Source organism: Notechis scutatus, unplaced genomic scaffold (genome assembly GCF_049901735.1).
Source record: "Notechis scutatus isolate UNSWTSFEM ecotype Mainland unplaced genomic scaffold, rNotScu1.2 NSCUSCF75, whole genome shotgun sequence".
NCBI lineage: Eukaryota > Metazoa > Chordata > Lepidosauria > Squamata > Elapidae > Notechis > Notechis scutatus.
The window spans coordinates 64,400-91,065 of NW_028263175.1; the positions used below are offsets into that span (position 1 = coordinate 64,400).

Below are 26,666 nucleotides of genomic sequence, written 5' to 3' on the forward strand. Positions count from 1 at the left end.
ATTCCTAGAGTGTGAGATGGCCGAGTGTCCAATGTTGTGGGTAGTGATGGAGGAAAGTGAAATTGTGGGATAATCGCTGTGGTGGGGATCATTTTTTTTTACTACTGGTTCTGTGGGCATGGCTTTGTGGGCGGGGCTTTGTGGGCGTGGCAGTGGAAAGTTACTTCAAAAGCCCATTCCTTCCTCTCCCGACTAACCTGCTTTCCAGCTCCGTTCTCCTGTGCAGGGCAACCAATCCAGCCGATCAGCTGGGACTCAGTGGGAGGCAGAGAAGAGATGGGGGCAAGGCCAGTCAGAGGCGGTATTTGCCAGTTCTCCGAACCACTCAAAATTTCCAGTACCAGTTCTCCACAACTGGTCAAAACCTATTGAATTCCACCTCTGGATAAACCCCTCATCCATGTGGCACAAAGCCACAAATCTCGGCCTTCTTCTACTGCTTGTGCGAAAACCAGAGGGATTTGTGTGAATCTTAGACTGACCTTCTTCTGATCCACCAGAGCTTTTCTTATCTCCTTCAAATGGAATTTGCAAAGGGATCGTATTCGCAGTTAGGAGCCTTTATGAGACATAAAAATGGATTCCCAATTGACCAGCAATCTGTGGTTGAAGAGCAGAGCAGCTTCCATGGGTGCCTCTTCCTAGAAACCTAGAAGTCCCTCCCACTTATTCAGCCCCTTCTTGGACCTGGATGAACATTATGCAGCATTGGAGGTTTGTGACCTGGTCAATGATGCGGCTGCCTTGAGACAGGATCCCTGCAACCTCCTCCTGGGAAGAGTCCCAAGGTCCCCTTTCTCTGGACATCTTCTCCAGCCCTTCACAGACGAGACAGGCTTGGAGGAGGAGCAGAGAAATGCTTTAGGTACAAATTGTAGAGTGGAAAATTAAAGAGCCTGAAAATGGCTATTTTATTTCTCTGGTTGATGAAAGAAAAAAAATATACAGTGGAAATTTCTTTACACACTTAATTTTTTTTTATAAACAAGTTTTATTGGTTTTTAAAGACAAACAAAAACAAACAAACATAAAAACATCCAACTTTCTTTCATAAGTGTACAAGCAGTGTGTCGGTTGGTTTACAAAGTTATTTGTATGAGTTATTATGCAATGTAACTGTAATTGAGACTATGAAATAGTTGCACAAAAAATTTACACACTTAATTTTTTTATTTACTTTTTTTTTGCTGTGAAGTACATACAATCCCAAACTGAAATCCCAGACAGCTGTTCTGCTGAATTCTTTCTGCAAAGGGGGTTTTATCAGGAAATCAAGAAAGACTCATATAAGAGGGATGAAGATTTCCCTCCTCAGCTGGGAGCCAGTCAAGCATGGCATTTCACATCATTCTGGCATTTTTAGGGAGAGGATCAGGCAACCAGGCTGGTGTTTGGTTCCCACAGCTTCCTCCTGACCTCTTTTCCTACACATTCTCTCACCACCCACCCACATGTTTAGCTGCTGTCAGTGGGAACAAGTGCGTCAATCGTTTTTTATAAGGTATCATGTTCAGTAGCTGTTGCTGAACAGCTGAATTCCTCTGAATTTTACAGCGGTCTCTTTAGCAATATTTATTGAAAGGGAGAATTCCAGTCGTTCAACAATTCCCCATTTTGAAACATATAGATATCATTTTCTTTGACTCCTGCATACTATCAAAATGGAAATCAAATAAAAGAAACATTAACAATTCTTCCACTATCATAATGATGTTATATCTCATGTTTTTACATTTGTTCTGGCTGTGAGATGCTCCTTTGTGTTCAGGTCTGGCCTCAGAAGGATAATGTAGCACTTGGGGATGAAGATGCAGCCCAGCAGACCAGCACTGGAGGCCAGGATGGAGAAGACCTGCACAGCCACCATGTGTTTCCCTTTGGTGCTCAGGTAGGTGGGCACAAAAGTCACCCAGACACTGCAGAAGACCAGCATGCTGAAGGTGATCAACTTGGCTTCATTGAAGGCCCCAGGCAGATTCCTGGCCAGGAAAGCCACCGTGAAGCAGACGGCAGCCAGGAAGCCCATGTAGCTGAGGGTGGTGTAGAACATGACAACGGCCCCTTGGTTGCATTGCAGGATGATCTCTCCAGGCTGGGAGAGGAGGTCAGAGTCAGGGAAGGGGGGGAGAAACTCCCAGCCAGATGGAGCAGATGATAACTTGGACACCAGAAGAAGACAGGATGATGGAGTTGGCCAAGCTCTTCCCCAACCATTTCTTTGCTCGGTTTCCTGGTTTTGTGGCCAGGAAAGCCAGCACCACCATGATGGTTTTGGCCAAGAGAGAAGAAACGGCAACTGAGAAGATGATGCTGAAGACCGTTTGTCGGAGAAGGCAGGTGGCTTTCCTTGGTTGACCAATGAAGAGAGAGGAGACAAGAAGCAAAGCAGGAGGGAGACCAGGAGGATGTAGGAGAGGTCCCGGTTGTTGGCTTTGACAAGGGGAGTTTCTCGGTATTTAATGAAGACGATTAAAACAAGGCCTGTGGTTAGGAACAAGAATAGGGCAAAAGAAACCAGGATGATGCCCAGAAGTTCTTCATAAGACAGGAAGGTTATAACTTTGGGGATACATTGGACTCTTTTTTTTATTTGGGAATTTATCATCCAGACATTTGGTGCATTTTTCTGTATCTGAGAAAAAAAAACAACCCCATATTTCTTTGTCCTTTGCATTTCAAGATATATTATACATTCTTTGGGAACAAGTGATTATCAGGAGCATTTTCCGGGATGGATTTCTTAATATCTCCAGAGACAAAAAATAAGTTTATCACTTTTTCAAAAAAAAATATAGCTACAGTATATTTTTGATAGGCTGTGAAATTGAGGGAAGCTTTGGACTTGAAAGATTTCCTTTGTAATGTTCAGAATATTGATAGGAACCTCCATTACTAAAGGAAAATAATGAATCAATTAATCTTTCTAGAGAATGCAAGATGGCAATTATTGTCATACTTGCCTAAGAGGTGGCTGGCAGATCAAGTGACTGTTGCAAATAATTTGGAATGGCCATTGGAGCAGTGGTGATACAGGTGCAGACACATACAGGCATAACTATCCATGCCACCATATTGTGTATCTCGTATATCAGCAACACCTTTTCAGTGTTCCTCAAAGGGAACCCATGTAGACTGCATTGCAATCCTCCTTTCAGGAGGTGGACCTAAAACCATTCCTCGTGTTTCAAGGAACTCAGGTGTTCCTGGAGAAGTCAATGTGGAAGGAAGGACACATCCAAGCTAAAAAGAAGAAATATTTTCTCTGGCAGTAGTAAAACTTGCCCAATCTGCCACAGCCACCTCTCTCTATCCAGCCCTTCCTTCACAGTCTTTTTGCTCTTCTGTTTAGATAAGAAACGGGGCATTTCGGAAATAAACCAGAAACCAATTCAGCTTCACAGTGTTTTTTAATTCACACTTTCATGACAATTCTCTCGATGGATCCAGTTCCACCAGTCCTCCCATTTTCCTCTGGTGTCACCCACCTTTCTGAGTGGAGAAGGTCCCCTCCGGACAAGGAACACAGTCGTAGCAGCAAACTGGCTCTCCTTCTCGAGCCCTCTTGACAAATCCAGGATGACAACTTTCCACACATTCAGATTGAGGAAAGGACTGAGCAGAAAAAAAATAGGATTGCCAAAGGAAATGTGTTAGGACTCTCCGTCCATGGAAAATGGAGGTAAAAATGGATATAAGACAAGATATTAGATATTAGCCTCTGGTCTTCACTTAAGTAAATACAAAACCTCTCACTAATTACAAATGGTTGGAGATATAAGTTCTGGAAGATTTCTCCTTTAGTTCCTCTCTTTTGCTTTTGGCATCTCACATTGCCAAAAAAAAGGCCTTTATTAAATAGAAAAGTCTGGAGAGATGGAACCAGTGGTGGGATTCTACTGGTTCTGTCCAGTTCCATAGAACCAGTTGTTATGATTCTGCGCAGTTCAGAGAACCAGCAAATTGCACCACTGACTGGCCCCGCCCCTCTCTGCCCGCCCCTCCCCTCCGCTCCCAGTCAGTCTTTATCGTGCATGCACAGCATCGCCTGCAGTTTGCTTTTGCCCACTTGCCAGGCCAGCCATTGCTGCATGCCTTCCGCTGTGGCCCTGCCTGATTTCCCTGGGTGAGTGAGGCTCTGCAAGCTCCGGGGCCCAGACGCCTACCTGCCACTACCAATCACCTTTACCCGCCACCCCACTTGCCTTTTGCTGCTGCCACCTGCCACCCTAACCCCCAGCAGATAAGGCCCAGCAGCTGCAGTGACTCCAGGCGGGGGGCGAGATGCAGACTGGTGGGGACCCGAGCTACATTTCGCTGTACTGGAAGACATGTGGAGAGGCTCATGTTCTCCTACTGCTGGGAGAGCAAGAGAGTCTTTCCCGGCACAGCTCTGGGCGGCAGAGATAAATTGGATTCAAGCGGGCTGCTTCTCTGCTGCCCAGAGCCACCCATTTCCCTATTGGAGGGGAAGTTGCAAACTTTTCGCTGTGCCGGGAAAGACTCTCTTGCTTTCCCAGCAGCAGGAGAACATGAGCCTCTCCACCTGTCCTCCGGTACAGTGAAATTTAGCTGGGATTCACCGCAGGTGCTGGGCCTTACCTGCTGGGGGTTAGGGGTCCAGGTGGCAGCAGCAAAAGGCAAGTGGGGTGGGGGGTAAAGGTGACCGGCAGCCCAGTCGTACCCATGTCGGCAACAGGTGTCGTCATTTCGAAGTTGAGGGAGAATTTGGAGAAAGAGATGGAGAGTCCTGCATTGGTCGGCACAGGAACGCCGTTGAGAAGCGGGGAAGTGGCCTTCTGGTGGTCCTGAAGCAGGACCAATTAAGGCATATAAAATATGGACATTATAGAAATCTAGGTCATAGGTTAGAACCAACTCAGGGTCACATTTACTTCTGTATTTTGTTTGTTGCGAAAATAAGGAACTTATATTTTAAGGAAGTAAAGCTCTGCTTCTCTTGCAACTACGGATGGGAATGGAAAATTACTGTTGGTGTAAGATAACAGAATAAGCAAGAAAAACATATCCTCTTTTGTGTTCCTGCCGTAACACAGGATATTGCATTTATCTGTCCTAAGATGCATGTATAATCAGTTGACCGTAATTTGTGAAAGTGTTAAAGGTAAACGCCCAGACCTATGCTGAGGTCATTCTGGATATAAAGAAACCACCCCAGATGCAGCTGGGTGTTCAGAATTTGTCATGCTAATGCTCTGAACGTGTTGCGCAATAAACCTGATTTCCTCCACCTTTTCCGTGGTCTTGAGTCCTGTCTTCGATATATGATTTGCTGCTACATTTAATGGCGACTCCGCCGGGACTCTAGGGGCCCTGAGGCCCTCTGGAGGGGTCCATCCCGACTGCCAGAGTATCGGTGAGTTGTGGGGAACATCCCAGGCGCCATCAGACATTTGAATCCGAGGGACTTCCTTAGACCTCTGTTCCCTGGCATCGGCGATCAGCACCTCCAAGAACCACTACTGAAGGGTGAGAGGAACAGGACTGGGGCTGGCCAGCTGTGAAAAAGGAAGACGCCTGCAGGCAAGTATTGCACTGGGAAAATAATCCCTCCCTATAAGCAGGGACGGAGGAGAGGACTGATCACCCTCTCTTAAAAGGTAAGGTGGGTGGAATTGTCAGACCTGATTGTGAAGAAAGACTACTGCAGTTCCCATTGGTGACTGTGAGTGTCCAGCACCGTGGGTCAGTAAGCGAGTGGTGCCCGCAGTTCCCATTGGAGACCGTGTGCATCCGGCTCCTTGGGTCGGTGTGTGTGGATGTGACTCCTTGGTGTGTCCGGAGAAGGAGAGACCCCTACTTCAACCCCTCTTCAACCCTTTCCCTCAAACTGTCTTGTCTGGTTAATAGGGTGGCTTATGGGTGGTAAGGAAAGCACTCCTGTCACTCCCTTGGAGGTTATGTTAAAACATTTCAAAGAGGCATACCAATCACAAGATTACGGGTATAAGTGGAGTAGATTAAAATTACGAAAGTTTTGTGAGACAGAGTGGCCCACATTTGGGTTTGGGTGGCCCACTATAGGTACATTTGACATCCCCACTGCAGTACAGGTGCACCGCTTGGTCTTCCACCCTACTCTAGGACATCCAGATCAGGCACCATACATTGATGTGTGGCTGGACCTATTGAATCACCCCCCACCTTGGTTAAGAGTACTAAAAATGCGCAGGTAGATCAACTGGCCATTAACCCTAGGAATCCCTCTGAGTCAGTCACACTCTCATTATTCCAGCATGTACCTTTCACTTCCTCAGACCTGTTAAATTGGAAGTTACATTACGGCCCATTCAGTGAAAAACCTATGGAAGTGGCAGACTTAGTGAAAACAATAATGGATGCCCATAATCCCAATTGGCTAGATGTCCAACAACTCATGGGGACATTGTTCAGCCCCGAGGAAAGGGAGAAAATTAGGAATGCAATCAGTGAAATATTAAAACCTGATGTTACACTGAATCATTCTTTAATTGATCTCATGGATAAGAAATACCCATCTAATAACCCAGACTGGGATCTTTACACTGATGAAGGGAAAACACGATTGAGGGATTACCAGTCCCTTGTAGTCCGAGCCATTCGCCTTGCAGGAAAGCCTGTCATTAATATGTCAAAGCCAGCTTTAGTATTGCAGGAACCCACCGAGAGCCCAGAAGCATTTTATACCCGGCTGGTAGAGACATACCATATGTACACCCCTATAGACCCCTCAGCCCCTGAGAACGCGCGTATGATGACTATGGCATTCATTTCCCAGAGTGCCTTGGACATACGACGTAAATTGCAACGTCTTGAGGGTGCCCTGGGAAAGCCCATGAGCGAGCTGATGGAAGTGGCCGCAAGGTATTTGCCAATAGGGACAAAGAAGAAAATAAAAAGAAAGATCAAAAAATGCAACGGAAGGCCGAGTTACTCGCGGCAGCCATTGCAGGCCCTACAAGAGGGAAGGCCTATGTCCCACGAGGTGCAGGGCCAGGCCTACAGACTAGGGGCAACAGTCTGCAAAGGGGGGAAGATGGGAAATAGGCCTAATCAGTGTGCCTTCTGTAAAAGGCAAGGCCATTGGAAAGGGAGTGCCCTGAAAAGAATAATAGGGACAGGCCTGGAGACAGAATGGGCCCCCACGGAATCTCTCCTTTGTGGTGGAAGATGGCCATAGGAGGCCAGTGGAGAGAGGCAGGGGAAGACAGGAGGGGAGAAGGGGTCTAGGAAGACTTCCCCTTGTGGGCTTGGCTCAGGTTGAGGATTGGGAATGAAACCGACCGGGTTCAGAAAGCCTCCCAGAACCCATGGTCAGCCTGAAAGTGGGAGGCAAGCCTGTCACATTTTTGGTAGATACTGGAGCCACCCGATCCGTCCTAACTCAGCCTTTGGCCCAAGCCTCTCGGCAGACTATTAATATCCAAGGGGCAACGGGGAGTACATCCCAACGCCCCTTCTTAGAACCCCTTGAGTGTACAGTAAAGGGCCAAGCTATTACTCATCAGTTTGTCTACATGCCCGATTGCCCTATCCCATTATTAGGAAGAGACTTACTTTGTAAATTACGAGCACAAATATCCTTCAAAGAAGACGGCTCCATGCACCTGGGTTATGGGAAGTTGAATTTGTCTGTACCCTTAGAGGAATCCTGGCGGCTTATGGTCGCTAGAGATCTCAGCAACAGGAAAGAGGAAACGTGGAGACAGTTCCAAGTTCCTCATTTGTGAGCAGAAGATAACCCCCGGCTTTGCAGCTCATCATCCACCCATTCTGGTAGAGGAAGTGCCGATGAAAACCCCGTGAGGATTCGCCAGAGGGCGTATCCACGCCACATTATGCAGGCTATTCAGGATATTATTGACATATATTTGGAACATAATATTCTAGTGCCAACTGAGTCTCCTTGGAATACCCCAATATTGCCCATCCCGAAGGGGATGGCCGCTTTAGGCGGTGCAGGATCTCAGGCCTGTTAATTTGGCCACGGTGACCATCCATCCGGTGGTGCCCAATCCATATGTGATACTAGGCCTAATTCCCCAGGCCGCTCAGTGGTTCTCGGTCATAGATTTGAAGGATGCCTTTTTCACCATACCCATCCATGAACATAGCCAACACTTGTTTGCTTTTGAATGGGAGAATCCCGTCACAGGACGAAAACAGCAGTACACTTGGACAAGGCTGCCTCAGGGGTTTAAAAATTCACCAACTCTCTTTGGGGCAGCTCTGGCCAGGGATCTAGAAGCATTGCACACCCCAGCCCCTGACGTGGTGTTGCAATATGTAGATGATCTCCTAGTGACAGGACTCAATGAGGAACTCTGCTGGGACAATACCAGAAACTTACTTTCCCTCTTGCAGAGTTTAGGATATAAAGCCTCTAGGAACAAAGCACAATTAGTTTTACAGAAGGTCAGGTATTTGGGTTATGACATTGAACAAGGGAAGAGGACACTAGGCCATGCGGCAAGGAGGCTATCTGTCAACTTCCTAGGCCAACTAGCAGAAAAGACTTGAGGGGATTTCTGGGAGCGGCAGGGTTCTGTCGTATATGGATTCCCAACTTTAGCCTCATTGCACAACCTCTCTATGAGGCCACAAAGGGGCCGATAAAGACCCACTCCAGTGGGCCGGTGAGGAGGAAGCCAGCTTCCTCTTACTCAAACAGGCTCTATTGCAAGCTCCTAGTTTAGGCCTCCCAGATTTGGAAAAGCCATTCCAGCTATTTGTGGACACTAAACGGAATGTTGCAGTGGGCGTCCTCACCCAGGTCATTGGCACTTGGCACCGCCCTGTGGCATACCTGTCTAAACAACTTGACAATGTTGCCAAGGGTGGCCCACTTGTCTTAAGGCTGTGGCTGGGACAGCCCTCCTGACCCAAGAGGCCAGTAAATTGACCTTTCGTCAGCAATTGGATATTCGAACCCCCATGCCCTTAGATCGGTTTTGGAAATGAAGGGACACTTGTGGTTGACCAACCCCGAATGCTCAAGTACCAAGCACTCCTCACTCACAACCCCATGGTAACCATTACCCAATCCACCTCCTTGAACCCTGCCACACTCTTGCCCGAGCCTGACACAGAATTAGTTCATGACTGCATCCACACAATTGAGGAAACGTATGCTAGTCGCCCTGACATGAAGGATGTGCCCCTCTCTGCTCCTGACTACACCTTATTCACAGATGGGACTAGTTACTTACACGAGGGGATTAGGAAAGCAGGGTATGCTGTGGTCACTCTAGATGAGGTATGGGAAGCTGCACCACTGCCCCCGGGCACCAGTGCCCAACTAGCTGAATTGCATGCGCTCACACGAGCCCTTGAACTAGCTGATGGTTTGGCTGTTAACATATATACAGACTCAAAGTATGCCTTTCTTACCGTCCAAGTTCACGGAGCTCTGTATAAGGAAAGGGGACTTATTACGGCAGGGGGTAAAGATATTAAATATGGTCCACAGATATTACGTCTCCTAGACAGTGTGTGGGCCCCGAGCAAGGTGGCAGTCATACATTGCCGTGGACACCAGAGGGTAGTAACGGACATACACAGGGGCAATGAGCGTGCCGATAAATTCGCACGTGAAGCTGCCATGATCGTCTTCACCCCAATAGAACGGAACCTTGCTGTATGGGTGCCTGATAACCACCCACGACCCCATTATTCGGGAGATGACATGGCTAGGCTGGAAGCACTTGAGGCACGCCCGGAGGGCCCTCAGTGGGTCCTACCAGACAATAGGTGTATATTCCAGCACACATGGCATGGGATATTGTACGCCAGGTACATCAGCAACTGCACATGGGGAAAACTGCTTTAACGAAGGCACTAAGGAGAGAATTGTACATAGATAAAGTTAGTAGCATTGCAGCTAACGTACGTGCCCGATGTGAAATATGTGCGGCTAACAATCCTAGGCAAGGCCCGCAACCACCCCGGGCCACCAACCAAGAGGTTGTTACCCTTTTGATTCATTGATGATTGATTTTACTGATATGCCCGTTGTGGTCCATATAGCGCTTCTCGTTATTGTGTGCACGTATACTGGGTGGCCAGAGTGTATACCTACACGCACGAAGAAGGCCACCGAGGTCGCGAGGGCATTACTCCATATTATAATCCCTAGATACGGGTTGCCCTCTCGAATTTCTTCGGACAATGGTCCGGAATTCATCCACAAAGCGACCCAATAATTAGCCAGGGTTTTAGGTATTACCTGGAAACTGCACTGTAGCTTCCATGCTCCTTCGGGAGGCAGGGTGGAGAGAGTTAATCAAACAATCAAGGACAAACTCGCTAAAATATGTCAGGAAACCCATCTTAAGTGGACTGATGCTTTGAGTTTGGCCCTGGTGGCTGTTCGATGTGCCCCACGGAAGGATATCTCGGTCTCGCCTTTTGAATTGTTATACGGCCGGATCCCCAATCTGGTCAAGATTAATGCCAATGGCGACACCAAGATCTCGGATACTATTCGGTTACAGCAACTTAGAGCCCTCAATACCATTGTCCATAAATTACAACATTATGTCCTCACGTGTAAGCCCCACGTGTTGGTGACTTCCCACATGATATACATCCGGGCCAGGAAGTCTGGGTTAAGGATTGGAAAAGGGAAACATTAGGTCCGAAATGGAGGGGGCCCTATACTGTGGTCATGTGTTCTCCCTTGCTGTTAAGGTAGCTGAAATAAGATCGTGGATCCATTGGTCCCGTGTTAAATTGGCTGCACCTACTTATTGGAAAGTGGAAACCTGCCCGGGTTCTCCACTTAAGGTTATCCTGAAAAGGGCGAAGAAGGATATCTCCCTAGTGGTGACACACCGGAAGCTGTCCCTCTACCTACGGAGACGAAGAGGATTTGCTCTCCCTAGTGGTGACACACCGGAAGCTGTCCCTCTACCTACGGGAGGCGAAGACCATCGCACCCCTGCTGGCGTTACTCCGGAAGCTGACGCCCATCGCACGGGTCTCCCTTGGCGCCTGAGGTCTAGAGTTTCCCGTACCTAGTTCTAGGCTGTGGAAAAAGGGGGAATAAAGGGAAATGGAAGCTAGTCAGAGGTTAAGGAAAACCGCGTGCATCCGCAGAGGGCTTATGCCGTCTGTCTGGATTGTGACCATTCTGCTAGTGCTAAGTGTTGCAATCAATTCACTATACCTATATTCAACACTGAGGCAGAAAAGGTGGTATCAGAGGAGCCGTTGCTCCTAGACGATGACATAATGGAAGAGTGGTACTCACCAGACCCTTTCGAGGATGAACCCCACCAATGGTTAATGCTAGGAAATTAAAACATGTCTGGATTGCTATTTGCTAAGACCTACAGGTAAACATTTAACTTATACTGAATATAGACCCCCTAACTGTCGTATTACAAATCTTCCCCAGTGCGAATATCAAGGGACTAAGTATTGGCAATGTATGAAAAATAACACGATAAGGTGCTACTATCTACGATCCCCATGGGTTTCGGTGAAACATACCCGACTACCCCGTAATTCTGCTTATCAGTTAGCATCGTACAAACATGACCCAGCGTGTGATGGCTGTGTTGATAAACAGGGATATTGACAGCGTATGTTGGGACTCCGCCTACTTGCACAATTTTCAATATTACCTCCAATTGTTTTTATATGTTACCCATGGAAAACGGCCAGATGCAGAACACATTAGTGTTAAGGTGTGCTGGAAATTTTGGGGAGAAGTGCTACACAGCAGCCCCTAGGGATAGCTCCACCGCTTTCTCTGAGGGACAGAAATGTGAGATGCACCCTGAATGTAAGGATGGAAGGGGTGGCCTCAGATATACTATAGGAACACCGCAACCTGCACAGACTTTAGTCTACCCCAATGCATCTATGATACCTGGAGCCCCCTACAGGTTGTATCGGAAAAAAATGCACAGGCATCTTCCGAGTGGAAGCCTCTTTAAAACGATGTATGGGAAACCAGGGACTTGTGTGTTATAGGGATAGTGGAATCGTACCCACTCCTTATTGGAGAAATCCTAGATACCACGCCCCGCACCAAAGCCCAAATTTCCTAAACCCCAGGGTGAAAGCGAGGCTAGCAAGATCCCTCCTACATTAGATCGGGACCCCTTATGTCCCAACAATTGCACTGCATGCCTCAAAACGGTATTAAGGGGAAGGGAGATTCGCACTACCTTGATATACCATACCCACTACACCTGCACGTTGGCTCCCACCCCTGTTGTTTCAATGGAACCTGGTACTCTATTTGCCCACAAAGGAATGAATGCTTTGATCCCAAGGTACAACCTGCCCAAACGTGGTTGGTGGTTAGGAGTCAGGGGGATAGCCACGGTCCAATCATTGCTCAAACTCGGATTCTGACACCTACTAGCCCAGCAACTTTTTGTTTGATGTATGTAAGGTGTCCCAATGGCCCACTTCATGTGGAACATCCTTGTCCTGGCATAGGACATATTCTCATGCCGATATATATATATATGCCCCTACCAGAATCCTACTGCGAGGGGAGGTGGGATTGCAGTGGAAATGTGGCTGAGAGGTACTGCCCATATTGGAGCTGTGCTCTGTGGGCCACGTACATCTCCTCGGGAAGGGGATTAACTTGCAAATCTCACGGGCTTTGGAGTCTAAAGACTGCTCCCTGTATAACTGTAATTGGGTTAATATCACCATTCCTAATCCCCAGGACTGGATTGCGAAATATGGACCAACGTTGGGAATTAGGTTATATGCAAAGGGAACAGACCCAGGGGGATTATACACTTGTCCATAGAGACTAGGAATATTGCATCTAATTCCAACTCTAGATATTTCTCAGAATTTTGGCAGGAGGTAGATATAGAATTTCAGCCCTCCCATGAGGCACGGAATCTATTCTTGGAGCTAGCTTCCACTATAGCTCATACCTTTAATGTTACTAACTGTTACATATGTGGGGGAACTAAAATAGGGGATCAGTGGCCATGGGCAGCCCAGGAGTGGAACTATTCTATACCCTATAATCTTTCGGCTATGCCTCCACACCAGCCCCTCTCGAGATGGGAATTGTCCAACCCCATTGTTGCTCACTGGTGCCTGGCCAATACACAAGGAAAAGGTCCATCTGTTGGGGACACTGAGTGTTTGGAAGTACATGAATGGAACCACTCCACAAAGGTCTGGCATTATTGGCCTAACAGGACCAACACCTATTGGGCAGATAAGTATTCCTTTGAAAACGCTTCTGAAGCCCCTCCGGTGTACATTGGATATGCGGGATGTGGCCTATAGCTCTCTACCCACTGACTGGAGAGGGACTTGCACCTTAGGGATTATTAATCCTTCTTTCTTTATGATGCCACTAGACATACCCCAGGCATTGAATGCTAATTTATGGCAGGGCAGAATATTGCAGGCTGCTAGGCCTTACCAAATTGGGGACTGGAGTGACGGAGACTGGCCCCCAGAGAGAATTGTTCAGTATTACAACCCAAGTATGAGGGCAGCTGACGGGTCTTGGGGATACCGTACCCCCTATTTATATGTTAAACCGCATTATTAGGCTCCAGGCGGTGCTTGAGTTAATAGCTAATGAAACTGTGCAGTCTCTGGTTACCTTGGCAGAACAACAAAGAAAGTTCAGGGATGCTATCTATCAGAATCGCTTGGCCTTAGACTATCTTTTGGCTGCTGAAGGTGGGGTCTGTGGGAAATTCAATTTTACCAACTGCTGTTTGGAATTTGATGATATAGGAGAAATCATTGAACAACGCGCCAAAACGCATTATGACTCTTGCTCATGTCCCTGTTCAAAAATGGAAGGGTTTTGATTTTGGTGAGGTTTTTGGTTCTTGGTTCCCTAAGTTGCCTGGCCTACAGGCCATTGTGGCACTTGTTGGGATGATTGCTGCTGGATGTGTAATCTTACCTTGTATTCTTCCTATCTTTGTGCGCACCATTTCCAGCAGCCTCTCACTTCTTGTCGAAGAAAACAAATGAAAAGGTAATGGCCTTATGGGCCCATGACCCTCGGGAACATATGAGGAACTTCTTCCTCTTTATCCCACTACTCAAAATTTGGATGAATATGAAACTGCACACAAAATCTCTTGATGTGGGTGTAGTTTCAAAGGGGGAATGAAGCAGGACCAATTAAGGCATATAAAATATGGACATTATAGAAATCTAGGTCATAGGTTAGAACCAACTCAGGGTCACATTTACTTCTGTATTTTGTTTGTTGCAAAAATAAGGAACTTATATTTTAACGAAGTAAAGCTCTGCTTCTCTTGCAACTAAGGATGGGAATGGAAAATTACTGTTGGTGTAAGATAACAGAATAAGCAAGAAAAACATATCCTCTTTTGTGTTCCTGCCGTAACACAGGATATTGCATTTATCTGTCCTAAGATGCGTGTTTAATCAGTTGACCGTAATTTGTGAAAGTGTTAAAGGTAAACGCCCAGACCTATGCTGAGGTCATTCTGGGTATAAAGAAACCACCCCAGATGCAGCTGGGTGTTCAGAATTTGTCATGCTAATGCTCTGAACGTGTTGCGCAATAAACCTGATTTCCTCCACCTTTTCCGTGGTCTTGAGTCCTGTCTTCGATATATGATTTGCTGCTACAGTCCAACCTGGTGTTCAGGCTGGAGGCGAGCCACAGGAAGTCAGAGCACTGAGGGAAAGGGAACTGCCAGGGGAGCTACCCCTCTCCGTGCCGAATTGAGACCATTTGGGGGTAGTCCTAGGAATTGGGTGAGTCGAGCCGCAGCTCCTTGCCTTCTTAGCTCAGGGAATGGCCTTTTTCTGCAGGAGGAGGACTGCGGATGGGGAGGTCTACCTGAGTGACTCCTCCGCCGTCTTCACCAGATTATTTGGACACTTACAAGCAAGCACAGCTAAAGGCACTGCTGTCACATGTCAGCCCAGACCTCACGCTGCGGCTCCATAAAGCCAACACCAAAGAAGTGGGCAATCAGATGAACCTGTGGTGCAATGCTCACTCGGATCTCGGCCGCTCCAGGTCATCCGACCTCAAAGCCCTTTAGGAGCCGCCGTTCCCAGGTTTCTACTCGCCTGTGCTTGGTCGCTCCTCTTCACCTTGCTGAAGCAGCTGGCCCTGCCCTCCCTCACCTGGCCTAAGAAGGTGAGGGTGACGGCGGGGATAGTGAAGCAGCCGGGTCCCTATCTTCCTGATTCTCTCTCCCACTCTGTATGTGTGTGTCTCCCTGAAAGCCGTGGCATGGCCAAGCCAGCAAGCTCTCCTTAGCGCTCTTCGCTACTTCCTTCATTTCTTCTTTTTGGAATCCAGACTGGCTGAACAATTGCCAGACCGCTGGTGGAAGCGCCCTTCGGGCGATCCTCCTCCTCCTCCTCCTCCTCCTCCTCCTCCTCCTCCTCCTCCTCCTCCTCCTCCTCTCCTCCTCCTCCTCCTCCTCCTCCTCCTCCTTCTCCTCCTCCTCACATAACCGGCCATTGTGGCAGGGCTGGGAGGGTGCATGCGCACGGGGAGATGCTCCTCAAGCAAATGCCAAAGCACAGCAAAACCAAGTACGGGGCGGGTGGATGCTCACTTGAGGAGCGAGCATCTCCCCACACAACTGCACCCTCCTGATCCATCCACAGCTGCCGGGTGCAAGAGGAGGAGGAAGAGGAGGAGGAGGAGGGTCACCCGAATGGATGCTTCCACTGCAGTCTGGCAATCGTTGTTTAGCCAGTCTGGATTTGAAAAAGAAGAAATGAAAGAAGTAGCGAAGAGCGCCAAGAAGAGCTTGCTGGCTTGGCCATGCCACGCTTTCAGGGAGACACACACACATTCACATTCACAGATACACACACACAAACACACACACACAGAGTGGGGAGAGAGAGGGGAAGATAGGGACCCGGCCACTTCGCTATCCCCCACCGTCACCCTTACCTTCTCGCACTGCTCCATTTTGTGAACCACCTATGGTTTAGTATCTCCTTCAAACTGGTGAGAATCCCACAAGGGCTGGGGAATGTGTCACTAAGAGCTTCAGGTTTGTTTGCTCCTTGTGCCCAAACTAGCAAAGAAAAAGGGAATTCTGTTGACCAGGGCCTGAATTCAGATGAATTTGAATCATGATTGGGTGGAGGTCCTTTTGGTCCCATTGGGAGAGAAGCTTCATCCTGCTTGGGGAAAAGTGTCCCTGAAAGGGCCAGTTCATAGTTGGGGAGGTTCTTAAAGAGACCCGACCTGGTCAGACTTATCCATGCCTCTCTTTTACACACACACACACACACACACACACACACACACACAAAGTGGGGGGAGGGGAAGATAGAGAAAGAGGCAGAGAGAGAGAGAGACACAGAGAAATGATACAGAGAGGGAGAAGAGAAAAAGAGAGAGAGAAAAGAGGGAATGAGAGAGGAAAGAGAGACAAGAAAGAAAACAGAAAGAGAAAGAAAGAAAAGAGAAAGGAAGCAAAAGGAAGGAAAGGGATAGACAAAGAAAGGGAGAGATGGAAGGACGGGACAAAGAAAAAAAAAAAAGGAAGAGATGGAGGGAGGAGAAAGTGAATGAGATATATGGATGGATAGATAAGTACATGGAAGGAGGGAGGGAGAGAGAGAGAAAAAAAAGGAGAGGAAGGAAGGACACAAACCCTGGCTTCAGAAGACTCTTTGAAGCAGCATAGCAATCTAGGGCTGGGCTGCAAGGGATCTCGGAGGTCATCTAGTCCAACCCCCTGCTCCAGCAGGAGATTCTTACAGAATCAAAGAATAGCAGGATCAGAAGGCTGTGTGCGCGTGTGTGTTTGTGTGTTTGTGTTTATGGTTGTCAAAACTCCAAAACCAGGTCAAGGAGCTCTGGGGAGGTCAGTCATAAATTAGAACAATTGCTAAGCAACTGGCCATTAAGCGAGGACCAATTGTATTTGGTTTTCCAGTCACATGGCCACCAGGCCATGCCCATATGGTCACGTGACCACCAAGCCATGCCCACAAATTAAGCCACACCCACAGAACCGATTGTTACAAAATTTGAATCCCACCCCTGGATGGAACTGAGAAAAGATTTCAGCATTAAGTGATAACCAGCCAGTTCCTTCTCATGACCCCATTAACACGCATTTCTCCCCTCTTCTTACACCCTTAATTTTAAGGTGTGATATCAGAACAATCTGGATAATTTCACGTGAACTGAAAGCCTTGGAGCTGCTTCCTAGGAGCAGAAGGCCCATTGCTCCATCCCAGGGAGGGTGAAAGGGAGGCATGGAGAGCTCTGGCCAGGTCTGGCCTCCTTAAGAGCCTCCCAGATTATGGAGCTGCCCCTTCAGGGGACACTTTTCCCAAGCAGGACGAGAAGAAGCTTCTTTCCTCCCAATGGGACCAAAAAGGACCTCCGTCCACTCACAATTCAACCCCATCCGATATGGTCCAAACCTGGATTCAGGCCCCGGTCAGCAGAATTGCTGCCTTCGTTGCTCTTCTGGGCACAAGGAGCAAACAACCAGAAGCTACTAGGGACACATTCCCCAGCCCTTGTGGGTTTCTCACCCGTTTGATGGAGACCCTTAATTGTACGTGGTCCACAAAATGGAACAGTACCGATGCCTCCCAAGCTGCCTAAGGGAAAAAATCCAGTTTCTACTGCCCAGATTCAATTCTCGCTGAAGGTCAACCACCTTTGGGGAATAGCATCAGCCCTCTTGAAATGGGACCTCAGGCTTTGGAAAACAGAGGAAGGACTCCAAAGTTTCTCCTACCTTGTTGAGCAACTTTAGCCGTGAAAGAACATTTTGCCTGATAGAAAGTCTCTGTCTTTCAAAATACGCCAGATGCTCTTTGCTGGGATCATCCCTGGGAAGAACGAAGAAGCCCGAAATGAGCAGATCTGCTGCTACCTCTCCATTTGGGTCCTTGTACAATTCAATGTCCGAAATATTGACAAACTCATTCTTCTCCAGGAAAGGATGGAACTAGAATGGGAACATGCAGCAATTTTTAAAGCAGAAAACTTTGTTTCTTATCCCAGACGCTTTTTCAATATTTAATCTTTCTTCTGTAGTTGTCTAATTTACAGACATGCTTCATTAGGAAAATGGGTGTTACCACTATCTTACAAGTGAAGGGAAAAAGTTCACAAAATTTGTCGATCATATTTTGACAATATAAATTTTGACAAAACATAGTTGAACAAACAGAAAAAAGGAGATTTATGAACTCCCTGAAAGCAACAGGTTGGTTATCAGAAACACGGATTTCTGAAGAAGAAAATTGTCAGGGTAATCCTCTCCCAGGAAGCCCAGACAGGAAACCTGAGCTAGGCCCACTTCGCTGTAATGCTGCACTGACAGGATTGGGGGAGCCAGAAAGTACAAATCTCCCACCGACCCTTTTTTAAGCAACTGTAGGTGTCCTCCTCTTATCTGCTTCTTCCCCAGACAGAATCTCTCCTCCACCCCCAAAAGTCATTCCCTCCTATCACTGCCCTTTCTAAATGGATCGTGGGAAAGGGGGGGATATAATTTACGTGCTCTATGTGTGAGATTGTGGCTAAGAAAAACCACCAGGATTCAAAGTTGATCCAAGGAAACAGGCTTTATTGTAACATTTCTGCAGAAACGGGTTCCTGCCCTGGCAGGTGGGAGGAACAAAAGGCAAAGCTTAAAGGCTCTACTTTTATACCCAAAACTACCCTCTACTACTCCCCCCCAGTATACAAATGGCTTGATTTACAATCTATCTTTCAGGATACAAGTTACATTTTATTATCTTTCATGGTGCCTAGCTCGTAACAGACACTTCTTTATCCAGTATCTAGCATTTCAAAAGCATTCCAAAATGTGTGATAGTTCCCAGCACTTCAAAAACATTCCAAGATCAGTCAACATTCTAATCAGTGTTTGATACTGCATTTCCTTACTTCAAAAGGAAAACCTCCCTTTTTCATCTTGAGTTTTGAGTCACAAAATAGATACACTTCCCACAATCCCCCTGTTCTTGTTCCATCTTTGACTCAAACTCACATTAATTTGTTCAAGATACATGGACCAAAGGTGAAGATTAATAATAACAAAATTAAGGATCCTATTAGAGTGGAGATTAGGGTGGTCATCCCTTTCTCTTTTTCTTTGGTTCAGTCCTTCCCTCAGTTTTTATGGAGTCCTGTACTATCCCAGAATGATCTGTATCAGATCACCTTTGAACAGAGGGTCCCACCAGATGTGTCCCGTAGACACACAACTCCAGGCTGCACAACAAAACTGATCAGCCCCTCCACAATTCTTTTTGTAGCTTCTTTCAGTTTTATGTCCAGGGCAGACGTAAAAATGATGTTTCTTTATGAACGTGTCATCGGTGGTGGACAAGAGGACCCTTCCCAAATCAAATTGCAGTTCTGGAAACCAAGTATTGGGAGGCCTCTTTCCGCTAGTCCAATTGACTATATCTGAATGGGAATCAAGTACAACCCAAGTAACATTCTGGGGTTGATGTGAATCCTCGCTTCCCCAGGAAGTTCCCAGTCCCAGTCCTAGAATAAAGACAATTAGCTCAGTCCAGGGTTCAGACTTCTTCATCTTTTCAAAGTGAGCTTCAGCGGCTGACCATCCACTGGAACTGCCCTCCAAGGTTTCTCAGGTTCCGGTGCCTTCTTGACTCTGCTGTAATTGTGTCCAGCCTCCTTCCCAGTGCGAACTGCAGATTCAGTTGTCAACAGCACCTGGTACGGGCCTTCCCAGCTAGGCTGCAGCTTCTCGCCTTTCCAAGTCTTTGTCAGAACCCAATCTCCAGTCTCAAAGGGATGTTGGCTCCCAGCAAGAGGTGGTCGTTGCACCAACAGTCTCTGTTTATACAGAAAAAGCAAAAAAAACCTGGACAGTATCTGCAAATATTTTCTCAAAAATAAATCTTTAAATTCAGGAATTGGATTCCCTATTTTCGCCAAGTAGGGTCGCCCCAGTAGCATCTTGAATGGAGAGACTCCAGTGTCTTTCCTTGGACATGTTCTGATTCTGAGCAGTGCCAAAGATAAGTTCACAAGCAAGTATTTCCAACCCCCCCCCCCTTCTCTGGTAATTCAATGAAATCAATATGTGCTCTTTGGAAAGGCCAGCCCACTAGAGGTCGCCCTCCCTCATGTACCTTTTCCAGAATTCCCCTCATTGCATTCACAGAGACCACCCTCACCCCCTCTGAGGTTCTCCACCCATCCTCAGTTAATGTACACTCTTCTCTTTCCAAATCATCTTTCTCTTTTCCCTCAGGTTTCCATTCCTCATCCTCTTCCACTTCTAGCAAGGGAATTGATACCATCACCAGCTCTATCTCCCCTGCAGCTTCTTTTGCCCACTTGTCTGCCTACCTGTTCCCAACTACCTCTGGGGTGTTTCACACCCCAGGCGTATTTGGAATCAGTCCAGATTGTCACAACTGCGAATCCTGATTTCCTCTTTCCTTCCTCAACCCTACTTGATCCATCCACAAACCATCTTTCCCCTTCCTTCAGAGAAGTCTCTTCCAAATCCTCCCTCACCTTTGTCATCAAATCTACTTGCAATAAACAATCATGGTCCTCAGCTTCCCACTCCTGTCTTCTTCCTTCTAGGAATTCTGCTGGATTCAAATTCCTATCTGTCCCAATCACCACATCTGGGCTGGTTCTCAAAATGGTTTCATATTTGAGAATCTGCCCTTCTGTCATCCAAGTTGTTGCCAACTGACTTAGCACAGAAGTAACCTGGTGGGGTGAATGCACAACAAGCCCCCCCCAAAGGTTAACTTCCTGCTCTCTACCACCAACATAGCTGTAGCAGCCACAGCTTACACACACACTGGCCATCCTCTCACCATCGGCTCCAGAGTTTTGCTCAGAAAAGCGATGGGCTGGTATTACCCCCCCTCTTCTGTGCCAATACTCCTAGTGCCGTTCCCTGTGCTGCTGACACATACAGATGAAATGGGAGCTTCAAATTGGGCAAAGCCAAAACCAGTGCGGATGACAATGCCTTCTTTAAAACTTTCCATCTCTCATCATCTCCCTTTAATCATTCTATACTCTCTCCTTTTCCTACCAGCTTCCTGTGCAAAAATTGAGCTAACACAGTGTATTGATCCACCCAAGCTCTGCAATACCCCAACAATCCAAGCGCTTTCCTGACTTCTGTCTTATTTCTGGGGGAAGCCAGGCTCATGATCCCTTTCACCCTTTCAGGATCCAAGGACCTCACCCCCTGCTGAATATAATGCCCTAAATATTTCACCTTCTTTTCCACAAACTGGATCTTTTCCCTTGAAACTGTCAATCCTTGCTCCTTCAGCCAATTTAGCAAAGCCACGGATGCCGCTCTAACCTCCCCCTCTTTCTCTTTTCCTTCAGCAACGAATCATCCACATACTGAATCAACATAATCCCCTTCCTTTTCTCAAAAGACACTAACTTTTCAAAGCCTGTCCAAACAACAAAGAAAACTGCTATTTTCTTCCACTCTAAGGATCTTCCCATTCAAATGCAAACAGGTCTCTACTCCCCTCCTCAAGGGGGCATGCCCAGAAGGCATCCTTCAGATCTATCACAGTAAACCATTTGTCTTTGGGAGGGATTCATCCCAAGATCACTGGGCTTCTCCCCTCCTGCCCAGACCTCATCTGAAATTGCTCTCTCATCTTCCACAGTCATTTTCCACATCCTTACTCCCTTCCCGGTATCCCACAGCTGGATACCAAACACAGGCAACAGATCTCTTCCCAATAAATTCAGAATCAGGAATACTCCCTTCAGCTTCAATCACCACCCCATTCATCTCCAGTCTGATTTTTTCAAACACACTCACATCCTGTGATTTTCCACTCACCCCAACTATTTTTATTACTTTCTTCATACAATGCATAACTCCTTTCCTCCCGGTTGGTAGGACACTCACGCGCAAAGTGACCTTCCTTCCCACACCTGAAGCAACTCCTATCCATTCCAGGTTGTCTCATTCCCATGCCTCTTCCTCTGCCCTGAAAACTTCCCTGATTGTATCCCCCAAAATTCTCTCTCCTTTCTCCAGTCGAACCTTTCCCAAAATTCTCACTTTTCTTCATCTCATTTTTCATTGCAGCCTGCATAGCTGCAAGCATCATTTGTGACTTCTGTCTGGTTTTTACAGTGTCTGTTCACAAAAACTTGTTGGGCTGCTTTCAGGAGATCAACAATTCCCACAGCTCCCCAATTATCCATTTTCTGAATTTTCTTTTGAATATCTGGCCAAGCCCCAGTCACAAACTGCATTTTCTCCACATGGATTCAAAAGCAGGTGTGGTTGGATCCACACCAGAATATTTAACTAGGCTGTCCCGAAGCCTATTACAATAGTCCCCAGGATATACATCAACTCCCGATCGCAACTCGGCTGGTTTTATGGGGACAGCCACAAAGACTGTCACCGGGTTGCCTGCAGCATTGATCCCATTAGGGACTTCCCTAAGAGGAAATGCATCCACTTCAGGTTTTTCTCTGAATGGAAAATCCTGAACACTTCTCTTTAATTCTTCTACTTCTTTTCTCAGCCGCGGGTAAAGGGGTGGCTGAGGAGGGGGTTATGCCACCGGCAATGGCAGTGGTGCCATAGGAACATTGGCGGGCGCGTTATTCAAATTAGGATTTGCGGGCGGCGGATTCTGCAGCCAATCATCCATCTCACTCTCATTGCTTTTTCTGTTGAGACATGTATTAACCCTCAATTGGAGGGATGGGACTTTCAAATTTCACATGAAACCATACATCTATGTATGCAATTTGAGTAGTCATTTTGTGTTGGAGAATATAGTCCCGCAATTTGGTCATCCAATAGCTACTGGTTTCCCCCTCAGGACTCCAGTGATATGGGAATTTAGGATCAATCAAAGAGTATTTTGGCCATCGATCTCGACAAAGATAAATCATGTTTTTCTTTTCGAGATGTCTGGTGAATTCCTTTAAATTCGGGGAAAACCACTGCTGGAGTAGCTGTCCCAAAGGCGAATCTACCGGAATTGGTTTTCTGCCATTGTCAGATTTTCCCTGTCCCAGACAGGCTTCTTCCAGGCTCCCAGAGCCTTGCTTTGTCCCTTCTCCATCTTCTACTCTTTCAGACTCCCAGAGCCTTGCTTTGTCCCTTTCCCATCTCTATTCTTCCAGGCTCCCAGAGCCCTGACTCACCAGTCCTGTCCTCCAGCAGACGCTGGATTCCCCCAGGGAGTTTAAGGACCCCTCTCTCTCAGACTTCTAAGCCCAGCCCTCCAGCAGATGCTGGATTCCCCCAGGGAGTTTAAGGACCTCTCTCTTTTGGCTACAAATGAAAGGAAACAAAGTTTACCTGATCTGATCACTCCTGGACTTTCCGCAGTCAGTCAAAGGATGTGTGGGCGTCCCCAACTCAGATCAATCTCACACACTCTCAGCCGGCATTTCTTCTCAGTTCTTTTTCCAAGGATCGTCTGGATTTCCCAGTCACCTCAGGAGTCTGACCGAATTCGGGGAGAGGTGCCTCTCAATGGGAGGTAGTGGCCACTCTCTTACCTGGTCCCCGTTTTCCAGTCGGCGCCGTCGAGGATCCCGGACGAGCCCCCAAATTGTGAGATTGTGGCTAAGAAAAACCACCAGGATTCAAAGTTGATCCAAGGAAAAAGGCTTTATTGTAACATTTCTGCAGAAACGGGTTCCTGCCCTGGCAGGTGGGAGGAACAAAAGGCAAAGCTTAAAGGCTCTACTTTTATACCCAAAACTACCCCCTACTACTCCCCCCCCCAGTATACAAATGGCTTGATTTACAATCTATCTTTCAGGATACAAGTTACATTTTATTATCTTTCATGGTGCCTAGCTCGTAACAGACACTTCTTTATCCGGTATCTAGCATTTCAAAAGCATTCCAAAATGTGTGATAGTTCCCAGCACTTCAAAAACATTCCAAGATCAGTCAACATTCTAATCAGTGTTTGATACTGCATTTAGTTACTTCAAAAGGAAAACCTCCCTTTTTCATCTTGAGTTTTGAGTCACAAAATAGATACACTTCCCACATATGCAAGTCATCCTCACATATTATTTCATTTCCTAAATATATTATGCTGATATAACTCGATCTCAGGAAAGAGTAATAAAGAATTTTGTGATGTGATCAGAAACCCAGTTAAGTGAGGGGTGGATGGTATGATAATTAAGTGGATAAAAACTGATTTAAAAATGGTACTCAAATAATCTTTACTTTTTTAATTTTTGTCATGAAAGTGGGAAGATACAACATTTTGTCGTTAAGTCATCAATTTTTCTATGTTGTCATTAATATAATAGGGTTGATAAATTGCTATTATACAAGATTTATAACAATTCTCAGGCAAATATACTTTTATGTTATTTAAACATTACCAACTTTCCAGAAAAATATTTATGATTTCCTCCTAGAAACAACTGTATGACTAAAAAGCAATAGAAAACTATCTGGATTTTAGCATTTGATAAATTATAGTATCTCATATAAGAACATTAATGATGCAATGGAGGAAGGATTGTGCCAAGCTTGATAAGTATGTAAGGGAGCCAGTTTGCTCTACTGATTAAGCGTCCAAAGTAGAAAGCAAGAGGCTGTGAGTTCAAGTCCCGCCTTGGTCATGAAGCAGGGTGGGGTATTTGGGGCCAGTCTCTCAGCCCAACTCAACTCACAGGGTTGTTGTTGTGGGGAAAATGAACACACAACTACTCATTGGTACTCAGCCCCGTGGCTTCTGCAGGGAAGGGCTTTTAAGGATGGGGGATGAGTTAGTGCACTTAGTGAACTCAAACAAGGTCTCAAAGATCTGGAAATCCAACAAGATGGGGCTGCTCTTCCCAAGAATGTTTATTTGAGCAGCCTTTAGAGCAACGAGATATTTATATCGAATTACCCTGCCAAAAGTCCAAAGGGAATTAACCTCCGAGAGCTGCAACGGAGTTCCCAGAGCCGTTTCAGGGGGCCGATACAAAGAAAGAGCACCTGAGCTGAGACTGGGGCCCTGAGGACAAGGGGCCACTCGAACTGCAGCTCACGCAGAGGTGGTATTCAACCGGTTCTCACCAGCTCAGGTGAACCGGTAGTCACCCCTCATTGGCCACACCCCCGAACCGGGTCGCCCGCTTGTCCCAGTCGCTCCCCTAGCTTTCCCTACCACGTGGTGGCTGTGGCGCAGATCGGGCAGATGTCCCAGGGCTGTTGCACACGCGCACTGTGTGTGCAGCCGTGCGTGTGATACTGATGCAGTGCGCACGTGGAGCAGCCCTGGGACATCTGCCTACCTGCCCGCCCTCCCAGATTACGTTTTCTTACTTCTCCCAGCGGATGCGCCTCTTCCAGCCCAGCCCGGCCCGGCCAGCCAGCAGGTGGGTGCACAGTTGTCCCGGGGCTTCTCGCCCCCCCTTGTCACGATATGCCTGCAAGAGCCCCTCAGGCTAGCTGAGCCGGGAGCCGCCATTCCCAGGCTTCTACACTCCCGTGCTTGGTCGACGCCTCTTCAACTTGCCTGAAGCAGCTGGCCCTGCCCCTCACCCTCCCCTCCCTCACCTGGCCTGAGAAGGTAAGGGGGACGGTGGGGGATAGCGAAGAGGCCGGGTCCCTATCTTCCCCTCTCTCTCCCCCACTCTCTGTGTCTGTGTGTGTGTGTGTGTGAGAGAGAGAGAGAGAGAGAGAGAGAGAGAGAATAGACTTCAGCAATAGAGTGGTCAATGTCTGGAATACTCTACCCGACTCTGTAGTTTCTTCCCCAAACCCCAAAAACTTTAACCTTAGACTGTCTACTATTGACCTCACACCCTTCCTAAGAGGTCTGTAGGGGGCGTGCATAAGCGCACCAACGTGCCTACCGTCCCTGTCCTATTGTTTCTCTTATTCTTCTTTTATTTTTCTTATATGTACCCATTTCATGTATTCACAACTATGTATACACTTATACTTATTATCTTGTAAACAATTGGCAAATCAAATAAATAAAAATAAATAAAAATAGAATGGGGGGGGCAAGAGAAGAAAAGTGTCCCCTGAAATGGCCGGTTCATAGTTGGGGAGGTTCTTAAAGAGACCCGACCTGGTCAGACTTATCCATGCCTCTCTTTTACACACACACACACACACACACACACACACACACACACACACAAAGGGGGGGAGGAGGGGAAAACAGGGAAAGAGGCAGAATGAGAGAGAGATACAGAGAGATACAGAGAGGAGGAAAGAAAGAAAAAGAGAGGGAAAGAGTGAAATAGAGGGAATGAGAGAAGAGGAAGAGAGAGACAAGAAAGGAAAGAAAAAAATAAAAGAGAGAAAGGAAGCAAAAGGAGGAAAATGGATAGACAAAGAAAGGGAGAGATGGAAGGACGGGACAAAGAAAGAAAAAGAAAGAAAGAGATGGAGGGAGGATAAAGTGAATGAGATATATGGATGGATAGATAAATACATGGAAGGAGGGAGGGAGGGAGGGAGGGAGGGAGGGAGGGAGAAAAAAAGGAGAGGAAGTTAGGACACAAACCCGGGCTTCAGAAGACTTTTTGAATCAGCACAGCAATCTAGGGCTGGCATGCAACGAACCTCGGAGGTCATCTAGTCCAACCCCCTGCTCCAGCAGGAGATCCTTACAGAATCAAAGAATAGCAGGGTTAGAAAGCTCTGTGTGTGTGTGTGTGTGTGTGTGTGTGTGTTGCATGTGTGTTTGTGTGT

The 26,666-nt window shown here is 47.0% G+C and overlaps 1 protein-coding gene across 7 annotated transcripts in view; it reads right to left on the bottom strand.

Moving 5' to 3' along the window:
- Positions 1 to 950: 950 nt before the first annotated feature.
- Positions 951 to 26,666, bottom strand: part of LOC148128439 (vomeronasal type-2 receptor 26-like) — a 30,798-nt gene continuing 5,082 nt past the window's right edge. For 6 of the 7 annotated variants that reach the window (XM_087949093.1, XM_087949092.1, XM_087949090.1 and 3 more), the window contains 3 exons: positions 17,721 to 17,933; positions 3,486 to 3,612; positions 1,195 to 2,632 (listed from right to left, as the gene is read on the bottom strand). In XM_087949093.1, coding sequence (XP_087805219.1) covers positions 2,538 to 2,632; positions 3,486 to 3,612; positions 17,721 to 17,933 — 435 coding nt within the window. In that variant the 3' untranslated portion in view covers positions 1,195 to 2,537. Of the gene's footprint in view, positions 1,046 to 1,158; positions 2,633 to 3,485; positions 3,613 to 17,720; positions 18,116 to 26,666 lie in introns of those variants that run through there. The other variant, XR_015746401.1, reaches the window with a different exon arrangement.